The sequence below is a fragment of the Vigna umbellata genome, chromosome 7 (genome assembly GCF_029865625.1).
Source record: "Vigna umbellata cultivar VRB3 chromosome 7, Vumbellata_1.0, whole genome shotgun sequence".
NCBI classification, from domain to species: Eukaryota; Viridiplantae; Streptophyta; class Magnoliopsida; order Fabales; family Fabaceae; genus Vigna; species Vigna umbellata.
This window is the reverse complement of record NC_142171.1, coordinates 3,010,245-3,028,195: the sequence shown is the minus strand read 5'-3', so window position 1 is coordinate 3,028,195 and position 17,951 is coordinate 3,010,245. Positions and strand designations below refer to the sequence as shown.

General features: G+C 36.7%; 1 protein-coding gene across 1 annotated transcript; it reads left to right on the top strand.

Annotated features, from left to right (window-relative positions):
- Positions 1–2,774: 2,774 nt before the first annotated feature.
- LOC124836857 (uncharacterized) lies at positions 2,775–17,735 on the top strand. The gene is made up of 5 exons (XM_047312091.2): positions 2,775–3,175; positions 3,262–3,455; positions 4,661–4,979; positions 15,512–15,604; positions 17,203–17,735. The coding sequence occupies exons 1-5, from the start codon at positions 3,068–3,070 to the stop codon at positions 17,236–17,238; spliced, it is 750 nt and encodes a 249-aa protein (XP_047168047.1). The 5' UTR covers positions 2,775–3,067; the 3' UTR covers positions 17,239–17,735.
- The last annotated feature ends 216 nt before the right edge of the window (positions 17,736–17,951 follow it).

The following is a 17,951-nucleotide window of genomic DNA, read 5'->3' as shown; positions in this document are numbered from 1 at the left end:
TCAAGGGCTTCCGTTTAAACTGATTGGTTTATGATTTTGAACTGATGAGTCTCTTTTCTCTAGTACGTTCGGTTACGTCTTGCATGCAACTCCTTGGTTCTGGTCGTCTGAGTGGGTAGTAGTAGTCTGAGTGTTTCTGGTTTTCTCTGTAGTTCTGTATTATTAACAACGTGATCGTTGAACGTTAGCTCGGTGGTAGAGAGAAGTTTTATTCTGATTCGTTTGAACGTTCGTCTACTTATCGAGGTAAGGGAAGCTTATTTAATTTAGTTTGTATGTTTGTTGTGCTGCATGAACGTTCGTTGAGTTGCTAAATTAAAGTGAAGCATGATTGTTGAGATGTGTGACTATATGAAATATGATGGTTGATATGTTCTGATGTATGAAGTATATGAAATTTACTATGATATGAATGTATGGAATTATGAAGATATATGATGAGAATTGAATTGAGATAAAGGATTTCTAAGTATGAAATTTCCCCTATGAAACTGTACGTTTGTCACTGAACGATCCTAGACCGTTCGGTTTTCTAGTGAACTTGATTAGAATTGGATTCTTTCATTTGGGAAGAATCCTAGTTGAGGACGAGCGTCTTCACTTCGAAATATTGTGCATGAGCGTTCAGCCAAACACAATTAGTTATTGACACACACACACACATATATATATATATATATATATATATATATATATGTATATATATATATATATGTATATATATATATATGTATATATATATATATATATGTATATGTATATATATATATATGTATATATATATACACACATATATATATATATGTAATTGTATATTTTCGTTGTTCGTAAACACTACTCCAATAATATCTTATTATATTTATCAAGACTTTCCACTATAAGTTTAGTAGTGCTCGGTCTTACACCCAGCGGTCGTACTGAGTAGTGCTCGGTCTTACACCAAGCACTCGTACTCGTTCTTTTATATTATATCTCGATGAAAATAACGTTCGTCCAACTTCAATAGAGTTTTCTCTCTACTGTGCTCGGTCATTGACTGACATTCGGTTTTCGTGATGCTAAACTCAAATAAGCTAAGTATTTCATAAGCGTTCGGTTTCTTCATGTGAATTCTTCTAAGTATTATTCTTTGAATGTCTTGAAGTGTCTACATCCATTGGTTCTAACATAAAGCCTTAGTACTTTTCATGGTCTTTTCGGTGTTCGGTTGGATCTCTCAAGAGTCAGTTCATCTAATTGACTCACTTTGCAAGTAACGTTCGTTCTAGTCGTTCTTGTTACATATGATTGTACTCGGTTTCTTTCTCAACCCGATAGTAACCCTCTTGGTCTTAATCTATTCTGGAACTGGAGACCTCTTGGTCTCTCTTCAAGTGTTCGGTCTCGTTGAGTTAGGGTTGAACGTTCGATATTTGATATCCTTGTGGATCTTTGTGAGAAGTGTTTAAGTGAGATGATTATTAATGAAAGATGAAAAGAATGTGATATGGATTGAAATGTTGTGGATTATGGACGAGCGTTCCGGGAGGAACGACTCATGAATGAATATTGGAATTGGTAAAGTATGAATGTGGGCATGCTAAGCTGGCGGTTCATCCTGATGTTCCGTGAGTACTCGTCCTCACGTAGAGGAGGGTAGGTCATGTGTGGGAACAGTAGGATGTCCTAGTCCTTAGGGTTACTTTGGATAGATAGGACTAACCTCGGGTGACAGCTGTTGAGGGTATCCCAGTTACTACATCACCCGGGTGCACGAACGCCTGTAGCTACACAGATTTCATACAGTCTGGACAGTCAGTCTAGTATTAGGCTTTGTATGAACGTATGATGAAATATATATATATATATATATATATATATATATATATATATATTGTGTGTTTGATTACATAAGCTTACCCTGTGTTCCTGTCTTGTCTTGTTTTGTACGTTCGTCTTGTCATTGCAATGATCATCTGTGTGGATGTGAGCAGAAGGAGACGAGCTGTTGGAAGACGCGTTGGAAGAAGAGAACCTGATCGAGGTTGAAGTGAAGACCGAACAGTAGGACGTTCGGTCAGTAGTTTAGTTTATAGTAAGGTGGTCGCTCGATCACCTTCCCTTTTGTTAAGTAGGACCGTTCGATATTTTCTTTTGTAAACCGTTTGATCAGGTTTTCTTATCCTATACAGTTTAAATTTGTAACTCTTTCTGTAAGACTGTTCGGTCATGAGCGTACGCTCTACTTTAGTGTAAGATTGATCTAGGTTATTATTTAATGTGATTATTCTATTATATAGTTTTAAGACTGTATTTTTGGATGTTACAAAACCAAATATTATAATTATATTTTTCTTCTAATTTTTAGTTTATTATTTTCGGATAATTCACTAAGATGAAATCTATATTCTACTCTCATATGCTGTAAAATAATAAAACAAAACCTCGTGTCTAAATTTTGTATAACTAAATTGTTCCATTCTATATATCTAATAAATCATAATGAGAGGAAAATGTTTATTTTTACGTACGTATAAGGTCTCTACTAATATTAGTGATTTTTTTTATTAAGAATGATGGTACCTGTGATATCTTAAAAAGCATCTACCATGAGCCTTCGATATACCATTAAATGCCTGATATATGGGTTAATTCTCCCAGGCACATATCTATCTGTTTTCAGTGTAAAATTGAAAATAAAAGTCCTTTAGAATATAGTAAGGTAAAAGTAGAGAAGCAGTTAAAAAACAACTGTGTAGGGAAGACAAAGAGGAATAAAATAAAAAAGATGGACTTGGAGCAGAGAGAAAAAATAAAAAAGAAAAAGAAAAAGAAAAAGAAAGAAAGTTGGTTACAGGGGTGGAGAGAAAAGAGGACACAATATAAGTTGTAATTGCCCCCAAAGCACTGTTCGCTACATGCCAGCAAGGATACAAAACAAAACCGAAAATGCAAAACGAGAGAGTGTGAAGAACGACGCCATACGCACAGCAGCACCATCGCAGTGGTTGAGGAGGAAGGGGATGATGCATTACACGCTTTTGCTCCGATTGATTTAGATTGAAAGCTAAATTGGTGATAGTCTTTTATGATGCTTTGTTGTTCATCCTGTTTGAATTTGCGAGATCGATTACAGCCATGGATTCGCGACTACGATAGGCTCCAGTCCTTTGCTGTCATCCTCATTTACCTTCAGGTTCCAACCGAGCCTCTCTTATTTAACGAGTTACTTGCGCATTGTTGTCATTAATTGAATTTTTTTGGCCATTTTGGAAATACTAGATTGGGTGCGCGTTGGTTGGATCGCTGGGAGCATCCTACAATGGTGTGTCGCTCGTAAATCTGGTAGTTGCGTTGTTTGCTTTGGTCGCAATTGAGAGTAGCAGTCAGAGCCTTGGCCGCACCTACGCCTTTCTTCTCTTCTGTACCATATTGCTTGACGTTTGTTGGTTTATTCTTTTCGCTCGAGAAATTTGGTGCGTTCAGTGAATATATTTTATTTCGCTATTTGTTTATTCGATTAATTTCTCTTGAGACCAAAAGGTTGAATCTTGGCCGATGATTCTTGCCCCTTAGGATGAGGCATTGACCGTGACATTCGTTGTCTTTATTTTATTATTATGTGACCTGAGGTTATAGATAAAGTGCAAATATGGATTGGGACAAAATTTGCATGCAGTTTCTTTTGTAACTGGAGTTTTGCGTTGATCATCTATGTTAACCTATAATGCTAACCCTCTCTAGTAAGGATGAGATACGCATATGAGTGATCTTCTTGTTAAAGCTGAATTTGAAACCACTTGCATTGTTACTAGAATAATTTGTTTCTTATTGCTCCCTAGATTTTATTCCCGATTATAATTTCCTAGTTTGTTGAGTTTTTTTATGTTTTTTTTTTTGTTTTTTGTTTTGTTTATGTTCTTGAACATAAAAAGATTTTACTTCCCATAGTGTATAGTTGCTTTCTAGGGAATTTCCACTGAACAAATTTCCGATGAAATGTTTTCTTCCTTATTATGCAAATATTGTGACCAATTCTCTTCGCTGATGGTCATTTAAAATCTTCAAACTCTTCTGCATCCTTTAGTTAGTATTCCATCCACGTTTCATGGAGGTCACTGTATGCAACAAGCTTATTGTCATTTTTAATTTGTTTATTTGTAACAAGGTTAAAGCTCAGTAAACTTTAATTTGAGGGGAAATATTAGAATATATGAATGTTTACTTTATTATGGAGTATCTTAAAATGTCTTGAGAATATGTTTGCAGCATCTTATAATATATACGTGGAATTAATTTGTCATCTAATTGAGGAAGCAATCTTCACAGTTAACTCCGGATTTTTTCACATTTGTTGATTTATTTGTGAGTTTTGGCTGGTAAGGCATAATTATTAGTATAAATAGAAACATACAATTAATATTTAACACACCATATTAATCTAGTAGAGTATTGTTTAATCGCTTTATTCTCTCTTCCCTCACATTTTACCTAAACTCTAATTTTAACAGTGTGCATCCTACATTTAGTATTTTTTTGTCAATTTAACAAAATAAAGTTGCTGCCATATGCAGTGAAGAGATTCAGGCAAACCAATTTTCTATGTTTGTAAGAGTCAGACAAGTGATCATGACTGTGTTTTCCATTCATATCTGATGAAGAACATTATGTGTATTTGCAGGAACATTTCTACTCAAGATTACACAGCATTTTTCATATTTTCAGTGAAAGTTACACTGGTTATGCAAAGTGTTGGTTTTACAGTGAGGCTATCATCCTCGTTGTTATGGATTCAAATTTACAGGTTGGGTGCTTCCTATGTAGACACAATTTCTCGAGCAGCAGATGCTGATTTGAGGGGTAGTTTTTTGAGTCCCGTGACACCTGCAATAGCAAGGCAATGCTCAAATTCCAATGAGATACTTGGAGGTTCTATATATGATCCAGCATACTTCTCATCCCTATTTGAAGATGGTCAAGAAAACAAATATCCAAGTGGGGTACGCTAAAGTTTGCCCAAAACCATATGTCATGATTACTTTTCAGTTGGTATCAATTAGAAACTTTGTTGTGCAATTTTGTCTGCCCCAATATTTATCTTACAGATAAGCTTTATTATTCACTAGTCGACCAGGACCCTAACTTGTTAGCAGCTCTAGGAATGAGAGAAACATTGAGCTGAAACCATATGTTATTCACATAGAGAATAAAAATTGGGATAAACATTGAGCTGAAACCATATGTTATTCACATAGAGAATAAAAACATAGCTTTATTAAACAACATGGATGCTTTATTCACATAGAGAATAAAAATTGTTAGGATATTTATCCTATTTATCATCATTATATTGTGTCAAAGGTTACTCTTATCATGATTATACTGTGTCTAGGGTTACCTTATTTATCATGATTATATTGTGTCTAGGGTTACCCTATTTATCATGATTATATTGTGTCTAGGGTTACCTTATTTATCAGGATTATATTGTGTATAGGGTTACTTTAATTATCATGATTATATTGTGTCTAGGGTTACCCTAATTATCCTGTACTCTTATATCAATTTATTTTTATAAATAAAAGATTATGAGAGGGATCAATCAAGCCCTCAAGAATTATTTCTTTTCAGTCTCAAGTTGGTATCAGAGCCATGGTTAGAGTCTATCCTAGCGATATTTGTTGTTTTGTTGGGCATATTGTTCCACCTGCTATCGGGCCGCTATCAGACCACCCATTAAAAATGTCTAATTCCATGCTTGAGATGTACATAGCTCGGCGTGAGGGGGTGTGTTGGAAGTCCCACATCGACTAGAGATAAGGCCAATTCATAGTTTATAAGTGGGTGCAAATCTCACCTTACAAGCCGGTTTTGTGGGGTTGAGTTAGGCTTAAAGTCCACTTCTAACAAAATTAATACATAATAAAGATATGATACGGGAATAGATAAAAAACGTTCCTGATAATAAAATATAATATAGATATTGTTGATTATATAGGATCAGTTCTTTTATTTCATAATTATAACACTCCTTGTTAGGATCTAGGATGTTAGGATATATTGGGTTAAGGACTTAATGGTTAAGGGTGTGAGGGTGTCGATTGTAAAGGGGGAGCGGGCGGGTCAAAGCTGCTATAAATAGAGCTCTTGTAACTTTGTAGAGGGGATTGAGAGTATTTTGTGTAAAGTTAGGTCTTTAGCCTGTAGGGGGAGGTTATGCTCTCAACCAGGGAGGTTATGCTCCCAACCCATCTTTTGTAGAGTGACGATTCTATAGTGTGAATAAGAGAATTCTTTCTTTCATCTCTTTTAACTGTATTGAGTGAGTGCTATTGTTAGGTTCTATTAGTAGTGGGCTTTTAAGCCTAACTCAACCCCACAAAACTGGCTTGTAAGGTGAGGATAAAAACACACATCTTAACATCTAACAGGTTCCAAACCCAGGTACCTAACAAATTGGTCGGACTTGCCGATTCGAGAAGCTGCCGGATATCCTTAGGAGAGGGGTGCTAGATCAAGAAGGGGTCAAGAACGGATCAAGAAGTGATCAAGAAAGGGGGGAAGCATGGAAGGAAGAGACAATTCTTGGGAAAGGAGGATCAACGAACAGAAAAGGGAGCTAGCAGAATGGAGAAGTAATATGCAAGAAATGTGGCAAGAAACCAGAGAACTATTGCGAGTTCTTGGAGGAAGGGTGTGGAACCAGGAAAAGGGATTAGAAGGTAGTCCAAGGTCTGTAGATGAAGATCAACATTTTGTTAACGAGAATCAAAGAAGGAGAAGGGAATGCTTGGAGGAGGAACTGGATGAAGACCGAAGAGACGCCCAACCTAATTGGGGAACGAACCTGAGAGGACTGCAGGACTCGAACGACAGAGGACTGTTGGATCCGAACGTGAGAGGATGACCGGAACCGAACGTGAGGAACTGTCGGAACCGAACGTGAAAGGACGGCCGGAACCTAACGGGAGAGGATTGCCCGAGCCGAACGTGAGAGGATGGCCAAAACCGAACAGGCTAGGACTGCTAGAACCAAACGGTAGAGGATTGCTAGAACCGAATGAAAGAGGACTACGCGAGCCGAACGTGACAGGATGGCCGGAACCGAACGGGCTAGGACTACAGGCTGCAAACTCAAGAGGACTGAAGGAACTGAACGGTCATGGGAGAGGATTGCCGGACCCAAACGGAAGAGGACGACAAGAACTGAACGGTCTAGGAGGGATGTATCAGTGGGAGAGAAGCGTGATGGAAGAAGGAATGAAGGCTTCGGAGGGAAGAGTGGATGGAAGAATCAATGCCCGGAGAGAAGAATGGATTCTGTGAGGAGGTGGGCCAACGAACAGAAAAGGGGGCTTGCAATTTTTGATACATCAGCAGAGGGGAGAGAGCGACTTAAAGGTGACCAGAATGCTGGAAGCTAATAGAATCTAGGAAGAAGGGAAGTTATTAGAGGATGAATTGCCACCACCCAAGCCTCCAAACCTGAATTGGAGGGCAGTAGCCAGTGGGTTCACTTCATATGATAACAAGATGATGAAGAGGAGCCAAGAGACCAAGCTTTTCGATTCCAACCTTGAGGACAAGGTTGTTCTGCAGCGGGGTGTAATGTTAGGATCTAAGATGTTAGGATAGATTGGGTTGAGGATTGAGCAGTTAAGGTGTGAGGGTGTCGGTTGTAAAGGGGGAGCGGGCGGGTCAGAGCTGCTATAAATAGAGCTCTTGTAACTCTGTAGAGGAGATCAAGAGTATTTTGTGTAAAGTCAAGTCTTTAGCCTGTAGAAGGAGGTTATGCTCCCAACCCATCCTTTGTAGAGTGACGATTCTACCGTGTGAATAAGAGAATTCTTTCTTTCATCTCTTTTATCTGCATCGAGTGAGTGTTATTGTTAGGTTCCAAACCCAGGTACCTAACACTCCTTCTCAAGCTGGAGCATTTAAATGGTATGTCCTCAGCTTGTTTCAAATGTAATCGATCCTTTATCCTTGATCCTATAGAGACTTGGTGAATATGTTAGCCAATTGTTCATTAGGTTTGACAAATCTAGTGGAAATGTCTCCATAATCTAGTTCTTTTTTCCTTATGAAATAACATTCTACTTCAATATGTTTGGTCCTCATGATAGACAAGATTAGAGGCAATGTGTAATGCTACCTGATTGTCACATACAAGGTGTATTTGGGAACTTTCTTCAAATTTAAGCTCTTTGAAGAGTTGTTTTACCCATCTGAGTTCAAAGTGACTAATGCTATATTCTTGTATTTTGCTTTTGAACTAGACCTTTCCACAACTCTTTTTTTTCAACAAGAATGTGACACCCTAAAATGGAGCATTGGTGACCCTACTTGCTTAGCCGCATCAAAATACCAAGCAATTTGAGTGTTTGTCTTATCTTCATAAATGACATCTTTTCCAAGATCCTTCTTAATGTATTTTAGGATTTGTATCACTGAATCCCAATGGTCTTGGCAAGGAGAGTTTAAAAATTGACTTACACTCATTGCAAAGGCAATGTTTTGGACAAGTTACAATGTGGTAATTTAGCTTACCAACTAACCTTTTGTATCTCCTTGGGTTAAAATAGGTTCTTATTTAGATACAACTTTGACGCTTGGATTTATTGGTGTGTCCATGGGCTTAGTATTTATCTTCCCTATGTCTTCTAGAATATCTAGAGCATGTTTTCTTTGAAGTATGACCTAATCATCCTTGGACTTTGTCACTTCTATACCAAGGAAATACCTCAAGTGTCCAAGACTTTTGTTTGGAACTTTTAAGCAAGATATTGTTTTACCTGTACAATACTCTCCTTATCATTGCCTGTAATAACAAGGTTGTCCACATATACCAAAGATAGTTACATTCTTGGCGAGAATGACCATAAAATAGAGAATGATCAACATCATTTCATAGTATCATTCTAGACTATTGGATGAAAACACCCAAACCATGCACACGGGATTGCTTGGGCCATATAGGGATGTATGTAGATGTCATACCATGATAGATGACTCCCTTTGAGTAACAAATCTAGGAGGTTACTCCATATAGACTCCCTCATCAAGATCACCATGTAGAAATGCATTTTTGAGGTCAAGTTGAAACATGATCAAGTCATCAATAACTACAATGCAAATGAAAAACCTAATTAATATCGTTTTGCAAACAAGAGAGAAAATGTCAACATAATCTTGACCATAGATTTGTGTATATCTTTCAACAACCAGCCGAGCTTTATAGCTATTAATGTTACTGTCAAGTCCTATTTTATGAGTTTACAACCACTAACACCTAACAATTGATTTGCCAACTGAAAGAGGAATTGATTCCCGAGGACCCCTACTTTTGAATGACACACATATCATCAATAATTGTTTGTCGCCACTTTAGGCCAAATACAACTTCATCTGAAGACCTAGGAATAGGAATAAAATATAATGAAGACAAAAAAATATAAGTATGGTGAAAAGACAGTGATAATTGAGATTTGCATAGTGAGAAGAAAGATTATGAGTTGAACATGTACCGTTTTGAATAGCAATTGGGCAAGCATTTTGAGAGGATACCAGATCTGATTGAGAGATAGAGCAGGGAAGGATTGAGCAACACTGATATACGTACACTATATATCCATCAAAGATGGATCCCATATTGGAATTATAATAGGTTGTGAGCAACGTTGATATATCCTTGAAGAGGTATTGGAGAATCATCTTGAGTCATGGTAGAGTCATTTGGAGAGTCCTACAGAGACAAGTAGATGAATTAATGATTGTGCTACTGAAATAGTGTTACTAGTTGATTGACATATTGCACACCGGTTGATAAAGTTTTCATATGTTGCTCGAGATAGATTAATCGACAATTTAGTAGCAATAAATGACTTGGTAGTATATGTCTGGGAATCTTGGGTGAATGAGGGGGCTTCCCATGCAACTTCCAACATATATCAATTGTATGTCCAATGTGGTGACAATGTTTTCATTTTGAACTACTTTTAGAATTACCTATGTAAAAGTGTCTAAAGTTATTACTTTCTGATGCAAAAACAATGTTTTCACTTGTAGACATAGTATGTTCCTTCGTGTTTCATTTTTTGAGGAACATAGAGAGCTCAAATGATGCAAAAGTCATAGTAGGGTTTACGAGTGATCCTAGAATCTGATTCTTGGTAGCAACATACACTTGTTCCAAGCTATACAAGCCCAAAGTCATAAAGAATGTACTACGGTTCTCAAGTTCTTTCACATATATAGATGGTGGAAGGAGCTCATTAAAATCACTTAAGGCATCATGAAGTTGGCTAAGATAAAGACACATATGACCGTCAAATCATCAGAGAAAGGTGTTAAGAGGTTTTGGCACTGTACAATCGTTGTGTGATATTGGTATAAAAGGCATGAGCCTCAATCCAAACTGATGCACACGTCTCACGGGGATAGAAAATAGATTTAAGTGAGGTGTGAATAGTGGAATTAATAATAACACATAGTTGATCATCAAGTTTTATCCATTGTTCTTGATGTTTTGTAGGAACAGATTCAATAGTTGTAATAAGATGGGATTTGTAGCCTAACCACCTTAATCATAACCTGTTTTGGAAGGCCAAGTGGAATGGTTAGACTTGTTCATGTTCTTAATACTAACAATATGGTTAGAAAAAATGGAGAATTTGTTCCAAAGGTTGGTGTGTGTTGAAAAGACATTTTTTTTGGAAAGCTTGATAAAAGAAATAATAAAATGACCTAAGAAAAGAGAAAAGTAGATCGGATCACCAAAAGAACTTCAGTGAGGCGGTCACAACAGGGATATGAGCGTATAGAGGTGACTTGGGAGAAGGTTGGTCTGCTATAGGGGCACCACATGTGCTAGTGGAACTTGTGGTAGGAGCAGGAGAGAGGTCATACGTGAGGTAGGTATGGGTGGCTTGAGTTGGCGCTTGGATGGTTGGATAGATCAGCATGATCCCAACCTTGTGTTTTCTAGAGGAAAAGGTGATCACAAGAAACTTCACCGAAGGTAGCACCAGGATGGTGATTCGGACTTTGAAATGGTTCACAAAAAATAGAAGATCTTCTAGAAACCATTTTTTTACCGAGCCAATATGATTTGGAAAGACTCTAGATACCATTTTAAACTATAAGAAAGAAAGAAAGAAACATTGAGCTAAAATCGTGTGTTGACAATACCTTTATTTATATTGAGAAAAATCCATGCAATAAATAGATGATATTTAATATCCTCTAATTAGAAAGATATGTACAGGATTAAATAGAAACGTTCGTAATAACACATAATCTAGGGATCAATTCCTTATTTATATAATTATTCCAGTGGATTTATTTGCTATTGAATTGAATCTTGCTGCACAGTGCAATGGTCAATAAATTGTAGACAGGGCATACTTTTTTATACTACATAAAATATCATTTTTAATATTTATTTTATGATATGACAAGAATCTACTGTGTACAGAGTCATTGTTGGTCATTGTGTGAATTTTTCAGTTAACTATGTTATTCTTTGTCATTTTTTATGAATTTTTCAGTTAACCGAGTACAGAATTTTTGTAGAGTGATACATGTGCATTATATATGTTAGATACTGGATATTTTGAAGGATTATAAAAATGAGACTGGTCAATCCAACCAGAAAACTGAAGAACAATTCGGTGCATCACAGTTCAGAATTTTCATTGCATAAGAGAAAAAAATGGTCAAGGAAAAAAGGAATAGTTAGTTCCTTTTCTTGTTTATTTTTTTAATAAAAAATTAGAATGAGAGGATGCTCAAGGAAAGGAGATACCTAGTCAGAACATGAGGTTTATTGCACCTAATCAGATTTAAAGATAGAGACGGAGCAACTAACTGATCATGTGACATGGGCAGTTTGGAGGTGCATGAGATGCATTTTTCCGCAGGATGAGTAAGTGTAGTAGCAGTAAAAGGTGGGTGGGGGTGGGGTGGAGGTTACTTTATTTGGTCAGAATATGAGATTTGCTGGACCTGATCAGATTTAAGGAGAGGTAGAGTAACTAACTGCCTATGCGGCATTAGAAGTAGGTTTATTAGATGCATTTTTCTGGAAATTGAGCATTTGTGAGGGGTGAAAGGAGTGTGGGAACGTGATGAATGTCTAGTTATGTTTTAGCTTGATTTAATATTACACTTGAATTTGTTTAAACTTACAGAATTTTAGAACAAACAACATGAATCTCAAAGATGTTCACCACTCAACACAAATTTAATCTATAGGTTTAAGTGTAAAACTTGCATATAAGAGTAGAGCAATAACATGAACACCAGAATAAAAAAATAACCACACAACAAAGAGATAAAAATAGAATTCCTTGGAAGCTTGCCACTAGACACGGCATTAATCCATAGGATTATTCAAGTGTGAAAAGTTTACTTCTAAGAAGAGAAGAGAACATGAATGTAGTAATAGATATAGGAGGTGGACGAAACTTCAAGAAAATAGAACACTTTCAATTCAGTAAAGAAGATGAATAAAAGAAAATAATGCAAGATAGGAACGTATGGATTGATGGAGGAAGCCATGCCACTTGAAGGAGCTTTAAGATAAGTGTTGAAAGGAGTCACCACTTGATCTTAAGATCTAAAATAAGACTCAAAGATGATTCTCTTCTTTCAAAGAACTGTAGAAGTGCTCTAGAAAATCTCTCTTCATTCTCATATATTAAAAGATTATTTGCAAAGAGAAGAGATGGCTATTTATAGCCTAAGACCATAATATCCTAAATGTTACGTACCTGAGTACGTAAACTAGCCAAATACAACCTTTCACACTCTCATGCATGTAACAGAATAATAAACGAATGACAAAGGATGGATGAATCTCTTTTATTGATGGTAATATTTGGGTAAACACAAGTAAATAATAACTGGGAGCATAACCTCCTTCAGTCAACCAATAATTGGGAGCATAACCTCCGTCAATTATCCTGGAGCATAACCTCCTCTACAAAACTCAATTATCAAAAAAACATCCTTAAACCCTAGGCTTCCCCTTTATTAATACTAATTAATTCCCCCCGAAAAGGTAATGAATAATAGAATTTACTCCTATTTATTATAATTATCTAATACAAATAATCCTATTTATTATAATTATTTGATACGAATATCTTTATCCTTATTTACTATATTTAACTTATACGTAATAATATCCTGGGATACGACCTTATACTCTAATTAATTTCCCGCCCATCCTAACTGCGGTGTCAGTTAGGATGCTTCCCCTCTGCTCCCAACTGTTCGGCCATCCTGCTCCTTCCTTTCTACCGTTCGGTGTTGCTCCCGACCCAACCGTTCGGCCCTCCTGCCTCCCACCGTTCAGCCTGGTCACTCCCTGCTGCCCACCGTTCGGCCTGGTCACTCCCTGCCTTCCACCGTTCGGCCTGGTAGCTCCCCCTATCCACCGTTCGATCTAACCATTCCCCCTTGTCCACCGTTCGGCCTTACCTCCGTTCAGCCTGGTCACTCCCTGCTGCCCACCGTTCGGCCTGGTCACTCCCTGCCTCCCACCGTTCGGCCTGGTAGGTCCCCCTATCCACCGTTCGATCTAACCATTCCCCCTTGTCCACTGTCCGGCCTTACCTCCTTTCAGCTTGGTCACTCCCTGCTGCCCACCGTTCAGCCTGGTCACTCCCTGCCTCCCACCGTTCGGCCTGGTAGCTCCCCCTATCCACCGTTCGATCTAACCATTCCCCCTTGTCCACCGTCCGGCCTTACCTCTACATGCCTTCCACCGTTCGACCTTTACGGTCAATATCGTTCGGCATCACTTCCCTCCTACCTTTCTTCTTCTTCTCCTTACCCCCCACCTTATACCCTAACACTAAATGACATTCTACTGTGCCTAACATGAAATGTGAATATCGAATCTAGAGGATTGAAGTTTGAATGAAACTTGAACTAGACAAGGAGGGAAAATTTAAGTTTTGAAATTCACAATTCAGGTTTAGATCAATGACTTAGATTGGTCCATGTTTCCCATGTCACACTTCCCATGCATCCTTCACACTTGCCATACTTGACTTTTCTTTGCTTTGACTTCCCTTGCTCTGCTGAAATTTAAGTTGGCTTCCTTGGGCTTGGATGACTTCAAAATGATCCTCAGTTCATTGTCTTCCAATTTTTGATAGGTTCAAATGAAAAATTTATATGCATCTATTTTACACATGAAAGTAAATTTCTAATTTCTAAAATTTACAATCAAAATAAACTCAACATTACAAGAAATTATTTCTTACAAACTATTTTAGATCCTCCCTATTCATGCACTCATTAGGAGGTGGCTTGAATTGGTTGGCGCTTGGGAGAGAATTGAGCACCATCTATCTGCCCAGATTGTTGCTTTCTTTCTATTTTTCTGCATTTTTGAATTGTAGGGATAGAGAAGGATACAGATAAATAGAGAAAGAAGAGGGTAAAAAGGAAGAAGAACATAATAGAGAGGACAAAGAGAGGAGGACAGAAATAGAGAAGACAACAAAACTGCATTGCACTTTTGTTATTATTATTCAGTTTTCATTCAGTTGTCTAGAATACACCAACCTACCTTAATTATAGGAAGCTATGAATAACTAGCATCATTTTCTTTATATTTTACATATCACAATCAGTCTCTGTTTTTGCTCCTATTTCCTGGTACCTATCAAGATCTCTCTTGACAACTTCCCTTAATACTCTTATTGATGTCCCTCTTCTCCTTTTCACCGACGTAACATGTAATCTACTCTCCTCATTGGTGTTTTCATTGACCTTGTCAAACCAATTATTTTTTATTCTTTTTGTCAACTAGTGGTCAAATTTACAAATATTATGCATCCAAGTGATGAAATTCCATACTTTAACAATATTTTTCTTCCCTCCCTATTGTAAGATTTGTGACAAGAGGGGCTCTCTTTAGTGTCAGTATTTTATTCTCTGTTATGTTTCAAGGATGCATTTTGCTTCTATGATAGTCTTATGTTTTCAGACTGTCTCTGAATTTTCATTTTCTTTTTTCAGGAGTACTTATGAGTCTTCTGACCATGCTCATAATCACGGCTAATTTTTTGAGTTAGGTTGCAAGTTTAAATTCTAATATGCCTATATCCATTGTTGGGTACTGCATTGCCATGTACCAAGCCATAGTCCTAGGCATGAGGGGGTTGTGTTGGAAAGTGCCCAATCACCTCTGGCTGCCTTAATTGTGGTCTCTTGTATCGGCCTTCCTTACACCCTCCAGCACCTTCAATGTGCAAGGTGTGAGGGTGTCTTTGATCTAAATTTTACTAGAGATATATAGCCAATGTAGTCCTTCTTATGAAGCTTTGACAGTTTCCACCTTCTAGACCGGTTTTATAGAATTAAGTTAATCTTAAAATCCAAATTCTAGGAATGATACCTTGATTATAGGGAAGATTTCTGATTTCATATTTTATCATCATACTCTTTTATCTATTAATTCTCTATTTGTGTAAACCTTAGTAGGCTTTTTATGTCTCATTTTATTTGGTTTTAGATGCTCAATCATGACATTACCCATAATGAGTCCACGTCATTTGCTGAAGTTTCTGAGAAGTCACCCGCAGGCAGATCTTATCAGGCTGTGGATGTAAGTATCTGCTTAATTAATATACTCTTTTTGAATCAATTGTCCTTTTACAACACTGTCAATCTGTATAGTTTTTCTATCACCTCATTAATTTGCTCACTACAGTTTACCATGAACTTTGGTAAGTGTTATACACAATGTTGGAGATGGATGAATGTATTTATGATTTTTTATAATTTCACCAATGGTCATTTTGGAGTGTTTATCTATTTAGCACAAATAAGTTTTTGGTAAATATTGCAAGGTTAGGTCCCAGTATGATGCTTTTAGATGAATAGTTTAACAGTCATCCTGATTTAATGCCTATAAAATATCCTGGTATGTATACAGGGAAACAATTTATATTTTTATTTATAATTGTGTCCATTTAGGAGATTCCTATCCAGTGGGCTCCAAGTAGCATCTTTAAGGAGATTTCTTAGGATCGTTAGTTTGTTTGAGATAAGGTTCGGTGATTGGCTTCTACTTAGCACATGGTATTTATAATGAAGTAATTTTATTTTTATTAATGTTTTGTTTGATTGTTGTCTTTTTTAAGGTTTCATTTTCTTGGAATTTTCAAGGACCCTAATTATAAGCAGACTTCAATTTATATCATGGCATATTTGTTCCATTTATTTGATTATATTGTTATAATATTTTTTTAGTATTCTTTTGAATAGGAGAATTTTGAATCCTTAAAGCTTTCTTTTGAACTATTTAAGCAGTCTTGTGCCAATTAAAGTTTGTTGTCTGCTAATTCTCTCTGGAAAGGATTATGGTTAAGGGAGAGCCTTTTGTTTGGGCAATTGGTCATAATTTGATCAAATGAATGATCTATTATTGATAGGAAGGCTATGTAAAGCTCTAGCTTGTAATGTGTAGTTGTGATCGAAAGGCTGAATGTCATTTAGTCAGCAATGGCTCTGTTTGGTTTTTTATGTCTATTATTTTTATAAGAAATAGATTTGCATAAGCATAAGCTTGCTATACTTTTACATATTATGTACAACAATTATAATTAACAAATTGATATTTGGTTATTATTTCTAAGTTCATAAATAATCTGTGCACATTACAACATCCTTACAGACAGGCAATTCCTTGTAGCTCATTCCATCCATATCCTAGTTTGTAGTCTGGTTTCCGAATCTTCTCATCTCTTTGTATTTTTCACTTACCAGTTTGACTTATGCTGAAGCCCGTCATTCTGACTATTATTGGTGCCCATCCTCCAGTTGTTGTGCATTTATCTTATTTTATGTGGATGGCATTACCAAAACGGGGAATAACATTAATAGCAGTATTTTTCACAAATCTCTAGTATTATTTTCCAGTGCTACTGCATATATTTTTTCTCCACACATAATTGAATCAGTCCTTGTTCTTAATATTTCTCACTTATGTTTTCCTACAAAGAAAGGAGTTGATGTTTAAATTTTCTTCTTAGTTTGCTCCTTTTTTTATACTTCTTAATTTGATGTCTACTGCCATCTGATCCACCAAATCGGAGATATTTATTTGCTACGTAAATTCCGTATAACTTTGATCTGGTTATTTGTAAATGTATAGTATATATATAAAAATGTCTTGGTTACGATCGGTCTTTGTCCTTGCAGGAAGAGAATGGGTTGGTTAAGAGGGAAATTGTTTGAAATAGATCCGCATAAACATTGTTCCCACTGTGGGGGTGGGTCTTGTACCATATGCAATTTTGTTGGCAATGTTCTGACTGAATGTTGGTGGAAAGGAGAGGTGCACTGATTGATACATCTTATGACAATGATTTCATGATTTCCCTAGAACTAAGGAAACCATTCTGGTTGTGTCAAAATATTTGGGTTTCACGTTGCTGACAAATCTGCAAATGGGCAAGAAAGCAGTTTGCTTCACTGCACTCCTGCTTTGCATGCTACGTCTATAGCTATAGGTGAACAAGGGTCCTGGGATGTATTATCTTTTTTCCAGGATTCTATTTTACTTTTTTGTTTTAAATTTTGCAGTGATTTGATTAGGGGCCAGTTAGTAAATCTGTAGTTACCAAGGGAATGCTAGCAAAATATTTTTTTTGTTCCATTTTTTTTATAACTAGACCATCATACACAGTATTCAAGATACTTTCAATGAATTAATGTTCATATTCATATTGTAATTGAATTACGCAGCACGTGAGCGCCTGTTGATTCTCCAACGCTTACTGATCATGGTCAAGCAAAACATATCATGAACGTGAACTCAAAAAGACACCCAAAATTGTAGAATTTAAATTGACCAAAATAAAAATGTTACCTGCTTTTTTATGGTATGGAATAGTTACTTAAGGTCTGTGTTTCTTTTTATTGCTTCAATTAGTTCGGTCACATGACAA